The sequence below is a fragment of the Ischnura elegans genome, chromosome 2, assembly GCF_921293095.1.
Source record: "Ischnura elegans chromosome 2, ioIscEleg1.1, whole genome shotgun sequence".
In the NCBI taxonomy this organism is placed as follows: Eukaryota; Metazoa; Arthropoda; class Insecta; order Odonata; family Coenagrionidae; genus Ischnura; species Ischnura elegans.
Window position 1 is genome coordinate 84,712,417 of NC_060247.1, and position 17,588 is coordinate 84,730,004.

At 37.5% G+C, this 17,588-nt stretch overlaps 2 protein-coding genes across 8 annotated transcripts in view; one reads left to right on the plus strand and one right to left on the minus strand.

Annotated features, from left to right (window-relative positions):
• The first annotated feature begins 82 nt into the window (after positions 1–82).
• On the plus strand, positions 83–1,509 carry LOC124154079 (protein yippee-like 5). Of its 2 annotated transcripts, none has more exons than XM_046527580.1 (3): positions 83–190; positions 290–456; positions 534–1,509. In XM_046527580.1, the coding sequence occupies exons 2-3, from the start codon at positions 296–298 to the stop codon at positions 730–732; spliced, it is 360 nt and encodes a 119-aa protein (XP_046383536.1). In that variant the 5' UTR covers positions 83–190; positions 290–295; the 3' UTR covers positions 733–1,509. The 2 variants fall into 2 exon arrangements, with proteins under 2 accessions (XP_046383536.1, XP_046383537.1); XM_046527581.1 differs by having other exon boundaries at positions 99–190; positions 272–456.
• A 7,792-nt stretch (positions 1,510–9,301) lies between these two features.
• LOC124154080 (ammonium transporter Rh type A) overlaps positions 9,302–17,588 on the minus strand; it is a 168,042-nt gene continuing 159,755 nt past the window's right edge. For all 6 annotated transcript variants that reach the window (XM_046527586.1, XM_046527585.1, XM_046527587.1 and 3 more), the window contains one exon: positions 9,302–10,597. In XM_046527586.1, the coding sequence (XP_046383542.1) occupies positions 10,407–10,597 (191 nt within the window). In that variant the 3' untranslated portion in view covers positions 9,302–10,406. The remainder of the gene's footprint in view (positions 10,598–17,588) is intronic.

The window sequence follows — 17,588 nt, forward strand, 5'->3', positions numbered from 1 at the left end:
AAAAGCGTTATATGTTATGATTTTAATCATTAAAATGTCAAAGAACTATTTATTTTGACTCGTAGTTCGCAGTTCTCTCTGTAGATGTCAGGAGCGTTCGATCGAGTTGTTGTTGACATTGATTCTCTGACACATCAGAATTGAACCAAAAAGAAGAAACATTTATCCCCTGGTAGATTGACGACGGATTGTAAGTGTTCATTATGAATTCTGTAAATGCTGAAAGTTCTAACAAATACTTTTATACTCTTCTTTTGGGGTGTCATTGCAGCTGTTTCTGTTTTTTCAGGTTGCAATGGGTCGCATATTTCTGGACCATATCGGAGGAATTCGTCTATTTTCCTGTGCTTCTTGTGACACTATATTGACGAATAGAAGTGAATTGATCAGTACCAGATTCACTGGTGCGACTGGAAGAGCCTTCTTGTTCAATAAAGTCGTGAATCTGAACTACAGGTAGCATAATGCACAACATTTTGGCTGCATTTGTGGGCAATTATCAATGCCTAATGCCTTTACTTCTCATTTTTCAGCGAAGTTCAGGACCGAGTAATGTTGACTGGCCGTCACATGGTGCGGGACGTTTCTTGCAAGAATTGTGATGCCAAACTGGGATGGATATATGAGTTTGCTACTGAAGAAAATCAGAGGTATAAGGAAGGTCGAGTTATACTCGAAAGAGCATTAGTGACAGAAAGTGATGGTTTTGATGAGCATATGGGTGATGATTAAATCTATCAAATTAGGGTAATCAAGACGTAAATAGCTGCGAAATTCATTTGCTGTTTTAAATGTCTCTACCGTCCAGATTTAAGAAATTATATCTATGTACATTCATAATAAGTTGGCATCACAACCTGGTCCCTTGGTACTGTACGACCACGTTGGAATATAATCCTGAATAATTTGCTGGTTTCATGACACTAAATGGTTTCATGATAGGCTGGCCTTTTACTCTACAGGCTGATTGTCGGTACTGCTTAATAGAGAAATTTCTCTTAAGTAACTGCGAGTGTATCCCTCGAATGAAAGGATACACCAACAATTAACCACAAATGAGTTCATTTACGATCTTCGAAGTTTCTTCCTAATTGACTGCCGTTTAACTGCCATTCCAAGTAATGCAAAGAGACTGTTTTGTTTACTGTTTTTAGTAGGTGGTTGCTGAATTTTTAACTTAGTGGTGGATTTATTGCCAAAGAATAAATGTAGAATTACACTCACATTTCTTGTATTTATTGACGTGCGCCCTTTTGCTACTTTGGATAGAGTTTTTACAGTGCTCATTGTGAACCCTGACTTTGTGGCACAAGACCCTATTGGTGTTACTATTTATTAGACTTGGAGTTGGTCAAGCTATTGGCTACCATTAAACAGTATCATCGATGTAGATGTAGAAAAAATGTATTAATAGAATATGAAAGTTCTATTGAAATTGTTTGAGACTGGAGCTCTGCTCGATTTTGAATGTAATTTTTATGGCGTGAATAATAATCAATTTTCACTTTCTGTAATTGTTTATTTTGTACACAGTGTATAATAATTTAATTTTGAGTTTTGTAATGGATTATCACTCTAAATGCCCAGTATCTTAAATTGTGACTGTCATTTTACATGGTGCATTCTTTCAGTGAAATAAATCGGGAGTTGAGTCGCTGTCTGAATGGATTTAGAGCATATTCTATTTCCTGTTCAGTCTTGAAGGTCATGGCTGCATGAAAAATTAACTTGTACAAATTCACATAGTACTTGCACTGTTAATTTTGACAAAAAATAACTTTAAGGAGGTCTTACGATGATTGTGAAAGCAATTGCAAAATATTATTATAATATTTCTTCCTCCTAAGTGTATTCAAGAGATTGCTCAAACGAATGAACATATTGAAATCTGACTAATGGTAGTATCAGCACAAGATATTCTTTCACCCGAGACTACAGTGTCTTGCATCTTAAAAGATTTTTCTCGTACTGCACTTAGGTGTGTTGGATGTTTTTGCTATGACCCCTGAGGTAGGAAGGTGATCAATAGGGTAGTTTCCTTCATCAAAGAAAACGAAAGGCATTGATTGCGATTCGTTACCCACCATTAGTATATTCATTATATGCAAATTATTTGGTTTTAGAATTACCAATTTAGACGAATGGCAATGGTCAATTTTATCCTCATTTGAAAAAGGCCAGATTGGCACCCATGCGATGCCACTCCACGTGACATCACAGGGACATAGTTTCTATACGAGTAGATAGGAGTTTTACATCATCTGAGATTACCAATGCATGCATGAGGCACTGGGCTCAGGGAAACATCTCTTAATAATCACCTATTAAAACTGGCTAAGGATGGAAAGTTTACTTCGTTTGATAAGGTATTAACAATCCTTATTTAAGCCAAGCGCTACCAGCTAGCAGGGTTTTCTGCTACCTGCTAGCATCCTGCGTCATATCAGCGCTCAAAGCCTCTCCCCAAGGTCACCTCACTTGCGGCAGCGGGAACCAGAATAACGTCACACGGAATTTTCCCAGAATTCATACTTAGCCGTCGCGTTTTTGAGGGCTTGAAAATTTTCACTTTTCATTTAATAGCAAAAAATAGATATCATCATTTAAAAATCTAAAAGCGTGAAATACATACTCCAGGAGTAATGATCTTTCGATTTAGGCAATAAAAAAATAATAGGAAACCACCCTATTGTGTCATATATTGTACGATGGTGAACACCTATATTCAATATACAGTGAAGCTTCCCATAATGCAACAGTGAAATTATTAGATAATACGTGTTATTCGAATCCGGGCTCAGTAAACATTAGTCCCATACGTGGTAGGATGTAGAATCACCATAATTTTTACTCAAGTTTCAATTAGTACTTCTAAGAAAACCATGTACAAATGAAAAATCATATTTTATTCAGTGAAGGTATAGATTTGGTGAGGTTTTTCTGTACCTGCTCTTGAAAGTTCTGACTGGCTCCAGACAAAAATTATATTTGAATTGAAAGTCATCATGTTCAGTTCAGTTATTCGATTGATATAGGCTCAAATAATGTGTAAGGAATCGCACAGGGAGGGTATGTGTCCAGGTTTTGGCTACAGATGAAAGAAAATTTTTAACCTGAAATTCTCCCGGGTTGACGTGTTCTGGTTACACTCAAGGACTTTTTTTATGCTGCCTTTGACCAAAAAATTCCGAAATCCATGGTTTGTTTTGCATGGTTTTATTCCAATTACTTACTTTGACTCCTATGGCCGTGGGAAGCCTAGATATTCTTTGGTCTTGCTCCTTAAGGGAACTCAGCCATGGTGATGTTAATGCAGCAATGGAGAGTGAAAGATCCATGACTTCAAAGGTGTGCGTTTATACCGTATTTACCCATGGAAGCCGCACACCTTTTTTCCATAAATGTTGGTGAAAAAAAGGGGCAGTGTGGCTCACACGAATCCTCAAAATTTGTAATGTAAGCCACCCACCATTTTCCCTCACAGTCTTTTCTTCAAAGTTCAGCATTAGAACCAGGAAACCTTTGCAGGAATTACATTTATAGCATTATTTAACCTATTAATCATGGTAACGTAAATTTATTGATTTATAAATGAATCAAGAGTTCCTGTATTACACCGCATCAAAAAGCGCTGGGAAGTGTTTTGTTCCCTGATGAGCCGGCCCAAAAATGGGGGTATGCGTGATATACGAGGGCACGGCTTACACGAATAAATACGTTAAATGTGTTTTCCAGTCTTTATCTGCATTTTACGGGAAAAATATTTCAGGGTCCGAGGGTGCCAACTACTCATGCGTGCCGACACAACCTCAAAATTTTTGAAATTCCTACAGTCAGTGATTGAAATTAGTCTTTGATTGAGTCAGAAAACATCATTACAGAATTCCACGTAGGGCATCAAAATTGCATTAGTGGCTTTTTAGACTGTTGCCTGCATAGAATGTAAAAGAGCTGGGCCATCAGAACTATTTATCCATGGGAAGGATGAAGGGGGCTACCTTGGAATTGGCCCATCTTCTGATGAAGAGGTGGTATTGACAGTGAACTCGGGGTGGAGGGGTTGTACGTATCTCTAAGATTTATTAATATTTGTGTTGCCTACCTTTCAAGGGGTACAATTGTTTTTGATTGATGGTTTACATAGCAATGTTATAACTGGCTGTTTACATGTAGCAATGGATCAATTGTTTAAGTATTTACAGAAATAATTGAGCAGACTAGCTACAGCCTGGCTGGCGAGAGTTTTGTGATGAGAGCACAAAAGGAGGGGTTTAGAGAACCCTGAGCCGGCATAGTTTGCAGGCAATCGCTGTCACCCAAAGTCTCCTCACAGTTTAATATTTCTAAACCTGCCGCATGAACGGTGGTGAAATATGCAAGAATTGCCATAAGAAAAAATTCCCCTGGACCGGGAATCGAACCACGGACTTATGGCTTTCCAGGCCACTGTGTAGTTACAATTATTATAACTGCGCAGTGGCCCGGAATCCGAAGGTCGGTGGTTCGATTCCTGGTTCAGGGGAATTTTTCCTCATGGCAATTCTTGTATATTTCTTCACTGTTGCCTAGTCATACAACATTGTCACATGCATATGAAGCACTGAAACAAGCTATTTATTTGAATCAGCAAAATGAAGAATTCCCCCTTTGGGTCCTTAATGCTCGTCGTCCCTTCGAGCTCCTTACTTCACAGAAGCCTTTTGTTTACATGTGACGTGGGCATTTCCCTTTTTGACTTAGCAATGTTGCCTCTTACCCCGAACGAGAAACTTCTGCCTGTCATTGAACAATTCTCAGTGGCTCGACTGTAGTCTTGTACTTCTACAGATTCATCATTAAAGGGCACACAAGGCAGTGGCGCAGCAAGGGAGGGTTTTGGGGGATAGAACCCCCCCCCCCAGAGCTCAGAGAAATTTTTAAGTTCAATCCATTTTACTTACCATTTACCGGCCTCGGTGGCGGCGGGGTAAAGTCCTCGCCTGCCAAACATGAGGTCGCGGGTTCGAGTCCCGCCTGGGTAAGTTCCCCTTATCCAGGGCATGGTTGTTCGTGTACGTTTCATTGTTGAATTTGTTGAATAACCCGATTTAAAATGGCCTACGAGAGCTGTATTAGGAGGTTTGGGAATAAAATAAAAAAAATAAATAAAAATAATTGGATTGATATTACTAATAGAATAGTGTAAGGATTAATGAAATATCCCTCAGAAAGCTGTAAAACTCACCATTTTGAACCATTTATCTTAATATTCCGTAATGTATTAATCTCGCGGTCTATACCCCCACACACCCCGGTATTAGTTGCACCTAAACCATCCCCCCCCCCAGCCTTAATTCCAAGCTGCCCCCATGACACAAGGTATGAACATTTCACAGGGATATTATTTTTTATCAGAAATCATTTTTCATGACCAAAATTGAACTGTTAGTCACTCTCATAGGTGCCAGGTAAATGTTGACAACCTTAGGCTCTGGGAAAATATAGGCGCTCTATAAAAATATACGATAATTTCTATGCGCCTTTTATTTCTCTCTAGGATACTTTCAGCTGCACTCTGACAAGGACTATGCTCGTTTCTCATTCAATTGAATCAGTAGTGAGACATTGTAAACACTTATAATACTTTCTAGCTGCCCAGAGATGTTCAATAAGATACAGGTAAGGGGAATGGTTAGGTTGTCTTGTCAGAATAGAAAACAACCGCTGCTAGAGATAAACATTAGTTTGTTACTAAGAATGGGAGAGCACTTCCTTGAACTCAGAGAGAAACAGAGAAAAGGGCATTTTTGACAATCCATTTATCCAAGTGATGACAGACTATAGCCAGTTATGATTGTGCTATAAAAATGGTAGATGGTGATTGGCTAAGCAATAAAGGTTTCAGGGCATACTAGCCTTCCAAACTTTCCTTTTTTCTATGTCCCAAGTGTAATGACACTAACTTTTGATTCAGCTGCACTAAGACAAGCACACAATAAAGAGAAATAGTATGTTCACTGTCTCAAAGGCTGCAGGTGTGGAGCAAGTGATGAGTAGATCATGTCGTAGCAAACAAGTTTATTAACCACGGCCACCCTTCTGAAAGAATGGTATTTGAAACTTATGAGCAATGGAATTATCCAGTAATTCTAAAGTTTCTGAGAACGCTTCAGCATTTAATGATTGGGGAAAAAAATTTATACTGCAATTTACCCTGGAGGGTAGGCAAACGGAGAATAGTTGAGATTTTGGTGGCTCAGGAATGCACCCATCAAAATAGCCTCCTCTATGGTGACAATGGAATATACAGGTGATAAAGTCAGGTGTATATACATTTTAGTGTTATAGATAATACTGTAGTGATATTTCCCAATCATCGCTATACCAAAGCTATTGATGTTCTTGAAATTTTTCTAAATGAGGGCATTTTGTCATCCTGATCATGGTCTGGTTGATTTGAATTATTTCTCGTAAAGTGGTGCTTAAAAACTGAAACACCCATAAAAATTTCTAAACTTTCTCATTTATGACTGATGTTTGGCTGATACATGATGCATTTACCTGTGCAAGTACGTGGCTGGACATATGCTCGGATGGATGCACAAAATTAGAACAGGGACCATTTCCTGGACATGTATTCATGCATTGGTACAATTTTAGGTGTTTAAATGAATTGCATTTATGGATCTACCTGTGTGGGTAAATGCATCAAAGGCACATGCCTTTGGGCAGCAACCTTGGCTATTCAGAGCTCTACGTCCATCTCATTTTGCCTATGTTGCCTGGCACACTCTTCAACCGGACTGGCAAACAGGGTAAGGTGCATGCAGAGCAAAGTGTGAAGTAAGGTATTGATGTATTATACCCTTATTAATGCTTATACAACTATATTCTCCTATGTTTTGGGAAATGCGGGGGAGAAGATCCTAGGAAAGGCTCCTAGCTACCACTCCTCCCTGGAAGAGGGTGCTGAGTTCATAACAGTTACGAAAATTAGGTTATAGTAAGGGAAAAACTCCAGAAGTTCATCAAAAAAAAGAAAATCATGGGTGACTTCGGTGAGCTGGGCATTTTGTTACCCTCTTGACTGGGCAACAAGGGATAGCACCGACTTGGCTCTATGTACTTAACTTTATATCAGCTGCCACTACTACTAACGGTTGAGATTATTTCTCAATACACTTAGCTGCATTTTTTCATTAACGCCTGATATTTTACTGCTTTGCCATCAACATAAAAAATATATCAAGTCCAAATCGTGCAGAAAATACACGTCACTCTCCTTGGTACTGATAGGAATAATGCTGCGTCCAAAGGACAAAGCTGGAGGTCGTATTTGACATGGGTTCTTGCCCTAGCTGTATGGAAGCAAATAATGGCACACAAATATTTAAAGTCTTTACCTTAAGTTTATTCACATTTAAAATCCCAACCAATCGATTCGATGAAAAATTGCGAGGTAATGAATAGGAGCATTTAGAAAAGCCAAAATTAAAAATAATACCACAGTCATGGGAAGGAGAGGAGCTGCTGCTGATGCCATGCATGGATAGTGAGGCACTATGGTAGCATGGACTACATAGCACATACTTCAGCTACATTGTAACTGCACCATCAGTGAATGGCTGGAGAGTAACCAATGGTGGATGACCGACCATGCGAGACTTGTGAAACACACTGACTGACCACTGATGAGAGATGACTGTGAAGTGACATGTACGAGTGCCATAGCATCTCAACCATGCCACTGTGTAGGAAATGTGAAACTAAGACGTTTTCCACAAAGAGGAACGGGAAGAGGATGGTTAGCCGTTCTCGAAAGTGAAAGGTACAGTTCACAAGGCATAGTTTGACATAGCTGTGTATTCTGAGACATCACACAACAACACATTTATATTTACATATTTTGGGGAATGGAATTCGTCCATTTCCGGATCATTACAATCATATTCTGATCGATTTTCATTTGAGCAGTTGATTCAAAGAGGTTGGCAATGAGAACGGAATTTGTGGTAGCATATGTGACCGGCAATCGCGAGATCCGGGTTCGAATCTTAGCTATGCCAAATGATTTTTTCTTGGCAAATTACATCCCTGATGTACATGCGATTTGTGTGCTTGAAATTTTTAATTTTGATGTCTAAGAGGTGGCACATAACATAATAGCTAACTACAGTACACTCACGATTATCCAGGCTAATTATGGGGAGATCCCGCACCGTGATGATTGAAAAAGAGGAGTACGGAACTCCCGTGAAGTCAACGGGCACGCAATTACGCCATCGCTCAGTAGTGGTAATAGGGAAACCAGGACTCAAGGCAAATTGTCTATGCAAGCGAGTGCATGGCTATGACTCATACTATCTCTACTCCCACTTCCCCCTCTGTTTTCAGTTCTACCATTCCATTCCTCCCCAGTTTGGCCTTAAATGGTAACGGTGTAAACATGCCCGAGTGCGGCGAAATCGCCAGTTCCCTTGGGCTGTATTCAACCGCATGCGAGGCCTAGGCAATAACTGCGCATTTGCAATATGAAATTTACAATTAAAAATCTTAAGTACCCTTTTCCCTGAATTTACGAAAGATTAACCATTGAAGAATCTTCAAAAATTAATCAAGAGTTTTTTCCCGCAGCTGATCGTCGTCTACAATGCTAAAGCAGACATCCAAGTAAACTTGAAACATTACTTGTCTGCAAGTTGATAAAGTAATTCCACTATAAGAAGGGGATTCTAATGGAAATAATTAGTCTGGTGTAGTATTGTATTATTATTTTTTTATGAAGATCCCAGGTCCGATTTTCTTTTTTTATAAAGATCCTAGAAAACTTTGAAGGACAGTGAACTCATGCACGGATAATCCGCAACCTGGATAAACCGCAGCGGGATAATGGGGAGTCTTACTGTATACTAAAAGCTTTACACTAAGAAAGTTTCGTAGATTATAAAAATATGATTACATGCAAAAAGAATGCAAAGTTGATTTTCTCTTCAATTAAATATATGCATAATAAAATATTGACTAAATATGTATTAAAGTATTCTCAATTAATCAATGAAAACTTAACCTTGTTGGCACAACATACACCTTGCAATCACGGCAAACTAAAGCTACCATAATTGTATCACATGAGGCCCCTCCATCATTTTGTCAACCCAATCCATCCAACCAGCATATATGCATAGGTTGTCACTGATTGGGTGGCTAATTAACAGCCAACTGATATCGTATAATGGTCAGATAATAGAACTGTGAATAAAAACCAGGTCTTAAGAACAGAGAGTCACAGCGGATTATATCATGAAGAATCAAACAAAAAATATATACTCAATTGATTTTATTACTTGCACTTCTTTACTTTCATGTTTATATTATAATCATTAAATCCTCACTGAGATTATTTAAAATCTTTATTCAATAAATCTTTTTAATCATACTATACTTCAAATAGACAATATAAATCTTCAATTAAGAACAACAATGAACACAGAAGTATTGATTAGCTTAAAATTTCAGCAAAGTCATATATATAATAAATAAAAAAAATGAAAATTAAAGCCATAAAAAATAATTCCGGGACTTCCATTCATAATGAAATACATTTATTACTACAGCCAATATCTCTCCGAGATATTTAAACTATTTAAGAAATTAAAATCTCCGTATGTATAACACTAACACAAAGCAGACAAAGTTCAAGGCATGTGAACATATCATAAATCTGACTAAATGTAATGTGAGCAAGGAAAAACAAATTTCAATCACTTAAAACACTGATGAGTTTTTGCTTCCCTACATTAGCCACATCATAAACAAAAGTTTAAATGAATGACAAAGACCAACAATCTGAAATTTAAAACTTAAAAACTAGCTCCCTAATTCAGTTGTCATAAAAATGAGTATTTTGACTCAAAGTGAAATCATAAAATATCAAAAAGAAGAAAATCAAACCTAAGAAGTTTCTATGAGCTAGAGCAGCTTTACAAATGAATTTTTTTCTGAAAATTAGTTTTCAACTCTAATTACTCCATTATGTCTTACTGTCTGTAAAGCACAACATATCAACATCCTCTGACTTTATTTCTCAGTCAGTACTTATGACGTCTAAAAGCAGAGACATTTTAAAGTAAAGTTATACTTTTAAACATAAAAACTTAAATCATCATTAATTAATTCTTAATATTATCCACTAAATAGGTTGTTTCCTCATAAGGTGGTATCATGGTGTGAGAAATTTAATTTCAATGTATGAATGATCTGCCATTCAAAGGAAACAGCTGCTTTGAACAACACAGTATTGGACAAAATTCCAATTTGAAAGGCATGATATGAGCCTTTGATAATGAGAAATTCATCACTGCCGTACTTATAAAGTACATGCATGTATAAGGCTGGCATGTTACCTTATCCCTGAGAAAGAGCAGTGATTAAGAATCTATCTCCAACACTTGATCAGCTCTCTTTCCGTCAGGCCTGTAAATAGACGCAGCTGGCCTTTCTCCAGTCGATGCAGAGCAGCCCTCTTCATCACCAACTTCGGGCACTTCCCATGTGAATTTATCGTCATAAAGGAGCTCAGGCGGCACCTGGCTCAAGGCAGGCAGCCTCAGGATGAAACCTGTCAGTGATTAAAAAGCTTCTTAGTGTGTCTAAATAATAACTATGTGGTTGCCCTTGATCAGTAGTACTTATCAAGGAATGGGATGATGTTCTGTTTTGGTCATTTAGAAAATCACTCATCAACTCTTTCCACCAACATTTTGCTACTTTATTTTACCATCCTAAGGATTAAGGCAGGGTTGGAAAGCACCAATAATCAAGTTAACTTGATTCTGAGTTCACTTTATGGCATGGAACAATGATCTCCTGAGACAATTAATTCCAAAGGAGGAGGCATCAATTGGACATTACCGAGTTTACGGTTTTGGAACCATGGGGACCAGTCGAGTCATGTATATGGGTCAGGACACTGGAACCCCTGACAATAGGGATGAAGTGAGCGCTTAGTGAGGCTGTTGAACTCTTGTATGCTGAGAGGTTCGTAAGGAATTGTGATATGACTGAGTCAATCTTATTGTTAGCCATTTACAAAACATAGGCTAGTACGTTAAAGACTGGATTACAATGGATATTATTTGCTGTATAGACTGTAGTCATATTTCTTGAAAGCTCGGCTGTTGGAGGCAATGGAGGAATAATAATTTCAAAAAATATAAATTTCCCCCTGGTAGACATGATTCGGGTGGGGATGGCTTGTGAAGAAACAATTTTGATTTTGCAGATGGCATTATGTTCATGATAATGCATCTTTTTGGAAATGCATTACCATCTATCTAAGAAAGATCAAACATTTTGTTTAGATATGACAAGAAATGGTCCTTTCTCCTAAAGAGCAATTATTTTAGGAGTAAAGTTTTGTGCCCTTGAAAAAAGTTGGTTATATTTGTGAATTGGGATAGTCAACTATTTTGGATATACGTACTGATGAAATTTCATTTGTGTTGCCTCATTGCAATGTTCTTGTATATAGCCCTGAGGATGCTTAAATAAAGTAGCAAAAGATTGGTGGAAAAAAATGATGAGAGATCAAACATATGTATCTCCAAAACATCATGCCCAATCATTACTAAATAATGACATATGCTGTGTATATATATAGATAATAATACATGAGTATTACATGCATAAGTACCTACTTAACTAAGGTTACGTAAAAGCAGTACTGCACCATGCCCATCATCTACCTTACTTAAGTAGACAAGAAATGGTCCTTTCTCCTAAAGAGCAATTATTTTAGGAGTAAAGTTTTGTGCCCTTGAAAAAAGTTGGTTATATTTGTGAATTGGGATAGTCAACTATCCCAATTCACTAATACATGATAATATTTATTATCATTATTAGTACTAACCCTAATTAGGGTTGCCATACCTACATCTCTCAAAATGAAGACAATTAGGTTAAAGTATGACACTTGATCCTAGTTCTCTGAAAAAACACATTTGTTGAATTTTTATGAACTAATACTATTACTCCTTCACATAGAGACTTCTTAGTATTAATTTTAAAAATGAATTTGATTTACAGAACGATTTCTTGGGTTCCCAAAAAAAGGTTTTATCACTGATTTTGTTCTGCTTAGCCATTTAAAAACATGCAGCTGTAGGATAGTCAAATTTGAGTGAAAATCAAAGATATGTCAACAAAAATGAGAATGTATGGCAATCCTAGTAATGTATACATTCACCTAATTTATATTACTTCAGCATTACAACATGCTTATTATCTAACCTATAGTGTGGAAACAATATAAAGCCTCAGTGATCTAGCAGTACTGCAAAATTAGTAGTTAGAAGGCTACCGCAATGGTATTATACTAGCTTAGGATAAGGATGCACGAACACCACAACAACTACAACCTGTTGCAACATTACAGTAATTTTGATGATGCACACTAATAAAAATGTAACTCACTGGCTTGACCTAAATTTTTTAATTTGATTGGGCCCAACCTAATGGTTTTTTTACCAGAAATAATGCCCATTGGAAGATCACTCATTGCTTACAACTTCACACCATCTTTATCGATAATGACTGTTTGAGTGATTGATGAGCGTACAGGGTGGTGGTTGTGCTTCTGCATTTCCATTCTAACCATGCCACATACCCTCATACATGAGGTCAAGGGTGATAAAAATAACTACTACCACTATAAAATAAGAAACAATTCATACACTAGCACTATAATGGAATTAAAATACACGTCTACTGGGAGGCTGGTCTAAATTAATGGAGTTGTGTTTCCTTCTCAGCTGATATATAAAATTAACATTTCACACTTTAAGAAAATGGAGTATCGTTTTGCCACTTTATAACCTTAAGAGAACTATTATACCTGAAGCAAATAAGCAATTAATTTCAATGCTACAGATTTGTCTCATAAATCAGTGAATGACTTCTATCAAAATTTTTGACAAAAGGCGACAAAATTGTCATATATTTCCTTCAGTCACAGTAACCATGGTTTTGAATGAAGAGACATCAATCATTATGAATACTATCTCTAAAATCCCAGCTTGCCAATAACATGACCTTTTTTCAGATTCATTAAAGGTATTTTTTCATTGCGTCAAAGACAATACTAAAATTGCTGATTGATAAGTTGATCCTAAATTTGAAAAAAAACAGGATCGAAAAAACTGAAAATTGCCAATACAGCAATATTATAATAAATTAATATCCTACTTAACTTCCCTCTTTAACTTCCGGCTTAAATTCTTGGTAATAACAAGTAAAAATAAATTCAAAAGGCATATGCTACAGAAATAGAAAAAATACAAATTAAATGTGTGCTATGGGTTGACTAACGTCCTTCAAAGATAAACTGGCGGGACTTCTTTTCATTAACCCTTTCAAGACGGTGGAGTACTCGCCTGAGCATGACTGCTGTACTGAGTTCCAAGAGACTTCCGTCCCCTCCGTATGGAGCATTTTTGCAGGACATTCGTGAGAAGGGTGTCGTGGATAATCACACACACTCAGCACCAACCTTTTTCGACCCTTCCTAGCGGAGACTACGCATTATCTCGGACTCCGAGGGTAGTTGGGCTCCCTCCTTTCGGGGTTTATAATGCTACCAGTGCCATTGGTTTGCAGTCAATGATGCTTCGTTTACATGAATTAGCTATTTGGATAATAGCTTGTCCGGTATAGTCCACAAATTTCCACAGGGATGAATGACGCCTCGGTAGCTTAACTGGCTAAAGCACTCGACCGGAAATCGAGGGATCCGGGTTCGAATCCTGGTCAAGGCGAATGATTTTTTCTCTGTGGATTTTTCGCATATTTGGATAATTGTTGCTTGCACATAAATTGCAGACTTCGAATTGAATTCCTCGTTTTATTCCGAGAATTTTCAAATTTTGAACAAAGCTCTACCGTCAATATTAATGCATTTAATGCAGCAACAATTTCCATGATGATGTTTATGCTGAAATCGAGATATAAGCTAATACTTATCGTAGAATTTCGTTTAAAAATTGTAAACGCTGCTCAAAAGACAAAGAATTCAATTGAGCGTGTTTTTGTTCGATCGGAAATTGTAATTAGCTTACTTGTTTAGCTTTTATTTAATATACAGTGTACACCCGATTATCCGGGCTAATGATGGAGTGAGGCAGCACGAATAATCGGAAAACACAAATAATCCAAACATTCACTTCAATTTCATGTAACTTTCATCATATACATATATCAAACTATCTATTATTATCCACACAAATTTTATGTTATTTTAGATTGCTTTCCAGAATCATTAATAGCGTTCTTTTCTCGACTGCAGCCTTTTTTATGGCAATTACGTGATTTCACTCGTATTCTTATTGCTCCGTGTAATAACTAGTTTCCGAAAACTGCACATTGGTGGCTTCAAGATCATGGATTCAGAAGTGAGGTTTGCACGAATGCTTCAAAAGCACTGCACAATGTTGGAAACTATTTATTTATTTATTTATCACATCCCCCGTAAACAGCACATAACGGCCTTTTACAACGAGGGTTTCCAATATTAACAAAGCACAACACAAACATCCATGCCCTGGATAGGGATCACCTACCCAGGCGGGATTCGAACCCACGACCTACGGTTTGGCAGGCGAGGACTTTACCTCTCCGCCACTGAGGCCGGCTATACTGTCAGGCAGGTGGGTGGCCTAGGCCTTAGCCGCATATCCGCTTCTCACACAAGTTTCCCGAGATGCAGATCTGTGATCACCGAGCGCAATAATAATAATAAATAATCGTGCACCACTATGCTTGGAAAACCAGAACACGGTACTCCCGTGATGGTAACTGGTGCACAATCACCCCATCGCCCAGCAGTGGCTACAGTAAACCAGGGCTTTAGGCAAACTATCTGCGCAAGCAAGTGCCTGGCTATGACTCATGCTATCTCTACTTCCATTTCCCTCACTGCCCTCACTTCTACTATTCCCTTCCTCTCAAGATTGACCTTGACTAGTGTAAACATGCCCAAGTGCGACGAAATCTCTGGCTTCCTTGAGCCGTGTTCAACCGTATGAGTGTCCAGGGCAATACTTGCACGTTTGTGATGAAAAATATACATATACATAACGATCGCAGTTAACATTTTCCTTCATTTGCAATTCCTTTGCCATTCAAGAATCTTTGAAAATTACACTTAGAGTAATTTCCCGCCGCTGATCGTCTTCTGCAATGCTTGATCAGACATCCAACTAGAAACATTCCTCGTCAGCAAGTAATTAAAATAATTCCATTTCACGATGGGAATTCTAATGGAAATAATAGGCCAGGTGCAACCATGCATTAAAAAGCAAATATCCTGCTGCTTTTGAGTCCGATTTTTTTTTTTTTTTTTTAAAGATCGTGGAAAACATCAAAGGAGTACTAACTCATGCAAGGATAATCCGCAACATGGGCAAGCCGCACCCGGATACTCGGGAGTCTGCTGTAAGAGCATTTTAAATTGGCAGTCTAGCTATATGCATACCAATTTATTCAAAATAAATAAAATTCAGCAGATGAAAAAATTATTATCTCTCTCAAAAAATGGTAAGGATGTACAGTACTGTGGTTACTGCTAAGGAGGGAATGTCATGACAAGGTTTAAAAAAGAAAAATTGAAATATCAAAATTGTAGGGTACACTAAAATTATTTTTAGATGGCATCGGAGAGACTTCATTATCCTCCCTTATAGTTTCACCACAGGCTAGTCCTCGACAGTAAATTTAAAAAATTTTGTGAATATGGATCTGAAATTTAAAAAAAAAAATCCTTGAATGATTCGATTTTGGATTTGGATTCGAGAAAATTGTGGATTCCACACATCTCTAATAAATATAGTCAAAATTACCTCCTCAGTCAGTTAAAGAAAAGCAAAAAAGATTGATCAGCAACCTATTTACTCAATGACATTGATCAATCTTATACTCATAGGCGGATCCAGGGGGGGGGCACGGGGGCACGTGCCCCCCCCACACCCTTCAAAATATGCTGGATTTTTAATACGGTCCCATTATCATTTCGTTCGTTTTGTATGACGAAGTATCCTTGTGCCCCCCCCTGAACAAAATCCTGGATACGGCCTTGCTTGTGCCCCTCCCAGAAAGAAATCCTGGATCCGCCCCTGCTTATACTTGTAATTAATTAGCAACTGCAGAGAATTTCATCTTTTTACTTAAAAATTACAGTGTGTCCTCGTTTAACGTCGTCCCGTTTAACGTTGTTTCACGATAACGTTGTACAAAAATTGAAACCCTTGATCATTTAACGTCGTTATTGCTTCGCGATAACGTTGTTCAAATTATGCGCGGCGAAAAAAAATGAATGGCGAATAGGACGCAAGCGCCTCTTATGTATAGTAAATATTACTATATTAATGCGATTGGTAATTTTCGCTCGACAGAAAAGGTTGGCGTGGGTAGCGTATGTTAAATATGCGTCTGAGCGAATAATTATCGCCTCATTTACCCATTATCCGTTTATTTTTCTGATGCCAACCGAAAAAAATGTCCACGAAGAAGAGTGGCTATCCTGGCGGTTCTTCAGACGTGAAGAAAAAACGGCGATATTAGAACAAAAACTTGGTATCATTAAAAGAATTGAAGAAGGTGCAACTGCTGGAGAGATCGGTCAAGTTTTAGGTTTGCAGGTCGAGTTTTTACAATTAAAATTTCTTCTGTTACTGAAAATATCGATGTTTCGCCATTAAAATACTTTCTTTTTAGTTTTTATATTTCATTTAATAATGCCTTCTTCCCAACCTTTTCGTTATGAAAATTCGTTTAGTTTCGAATGAATCGTTATCATGCTGAAGTGAATAATCGGTAATGAATGTTTCTCGCGATTTCCGCCGGGTTAAAGAATTATATCATCACGAAAATTGACTCGCCCTTCATCCTCGTGCTTCCGAGTGATAGATTCAGATTTTTTTCGTTTTGGCCTGATTCAGGTGTCTCCCGATTGGTCACAAAGTCTGCTTAAAGTTACGGCTCCGATAATTGGCCTCCTTGGATTCTCGCCCGGGAAATTCTGGATTCTTCACGAAGAAATGGATTGTTAGGAACATGGCTAGGAACCAATTAAAATTTTTTACATTGTTTCTTATGGGAAACACTGCATCGTTTAACGTTGTTTCGCTTAACGTCGACTTTTTCAGGAACGAATCAACAACGTTAAACGAGGACTCACTGTAGTTAATTTGTCAAGTTATTATTTATCGTTATAATATAATGCAGGTGTTATTTTCCTATTATGAGGAAAAAAATAGCGATATTAATAAGCTATACCGCAACACCTTTAAAAAATACAAAAGAAAGCTACCTTATTCATTGCAATTACAATAAAAAATAATATTTTCAAAATATATAATTTAAAAATTGATATTCAAGTAAGTAGTTATTTTATGCACTAAGTACTTAGGTAAAATATGCATTAGTCCAAGATGCTGACTTACTCTCGAGTTTAAATTTAAACGAAAAAGGCTTCTTTCAAAATATCTCCCATGAGACCACTTAAAACATATTAAATGCACAAGTAGATGCCGTAAATACAAGATATAAATACATACTCA

Bases quoted from the DNA above. Each gene is read 5' to 3' on its own strand.
- LOC124154079 (XM_046527580.1), top strand. From the start codon at position 296: ATGGGTCGCATATTTCTGGACCATATCGGAGGAATTCGTCTATTTTCC. The intron at 457-533 runs GTAGCATAATGC...CTCATTTTTCAG, and splicing joins GTCGTGAATCTGAACTACAG to CGAAGTTCAGGACCGAGTAA.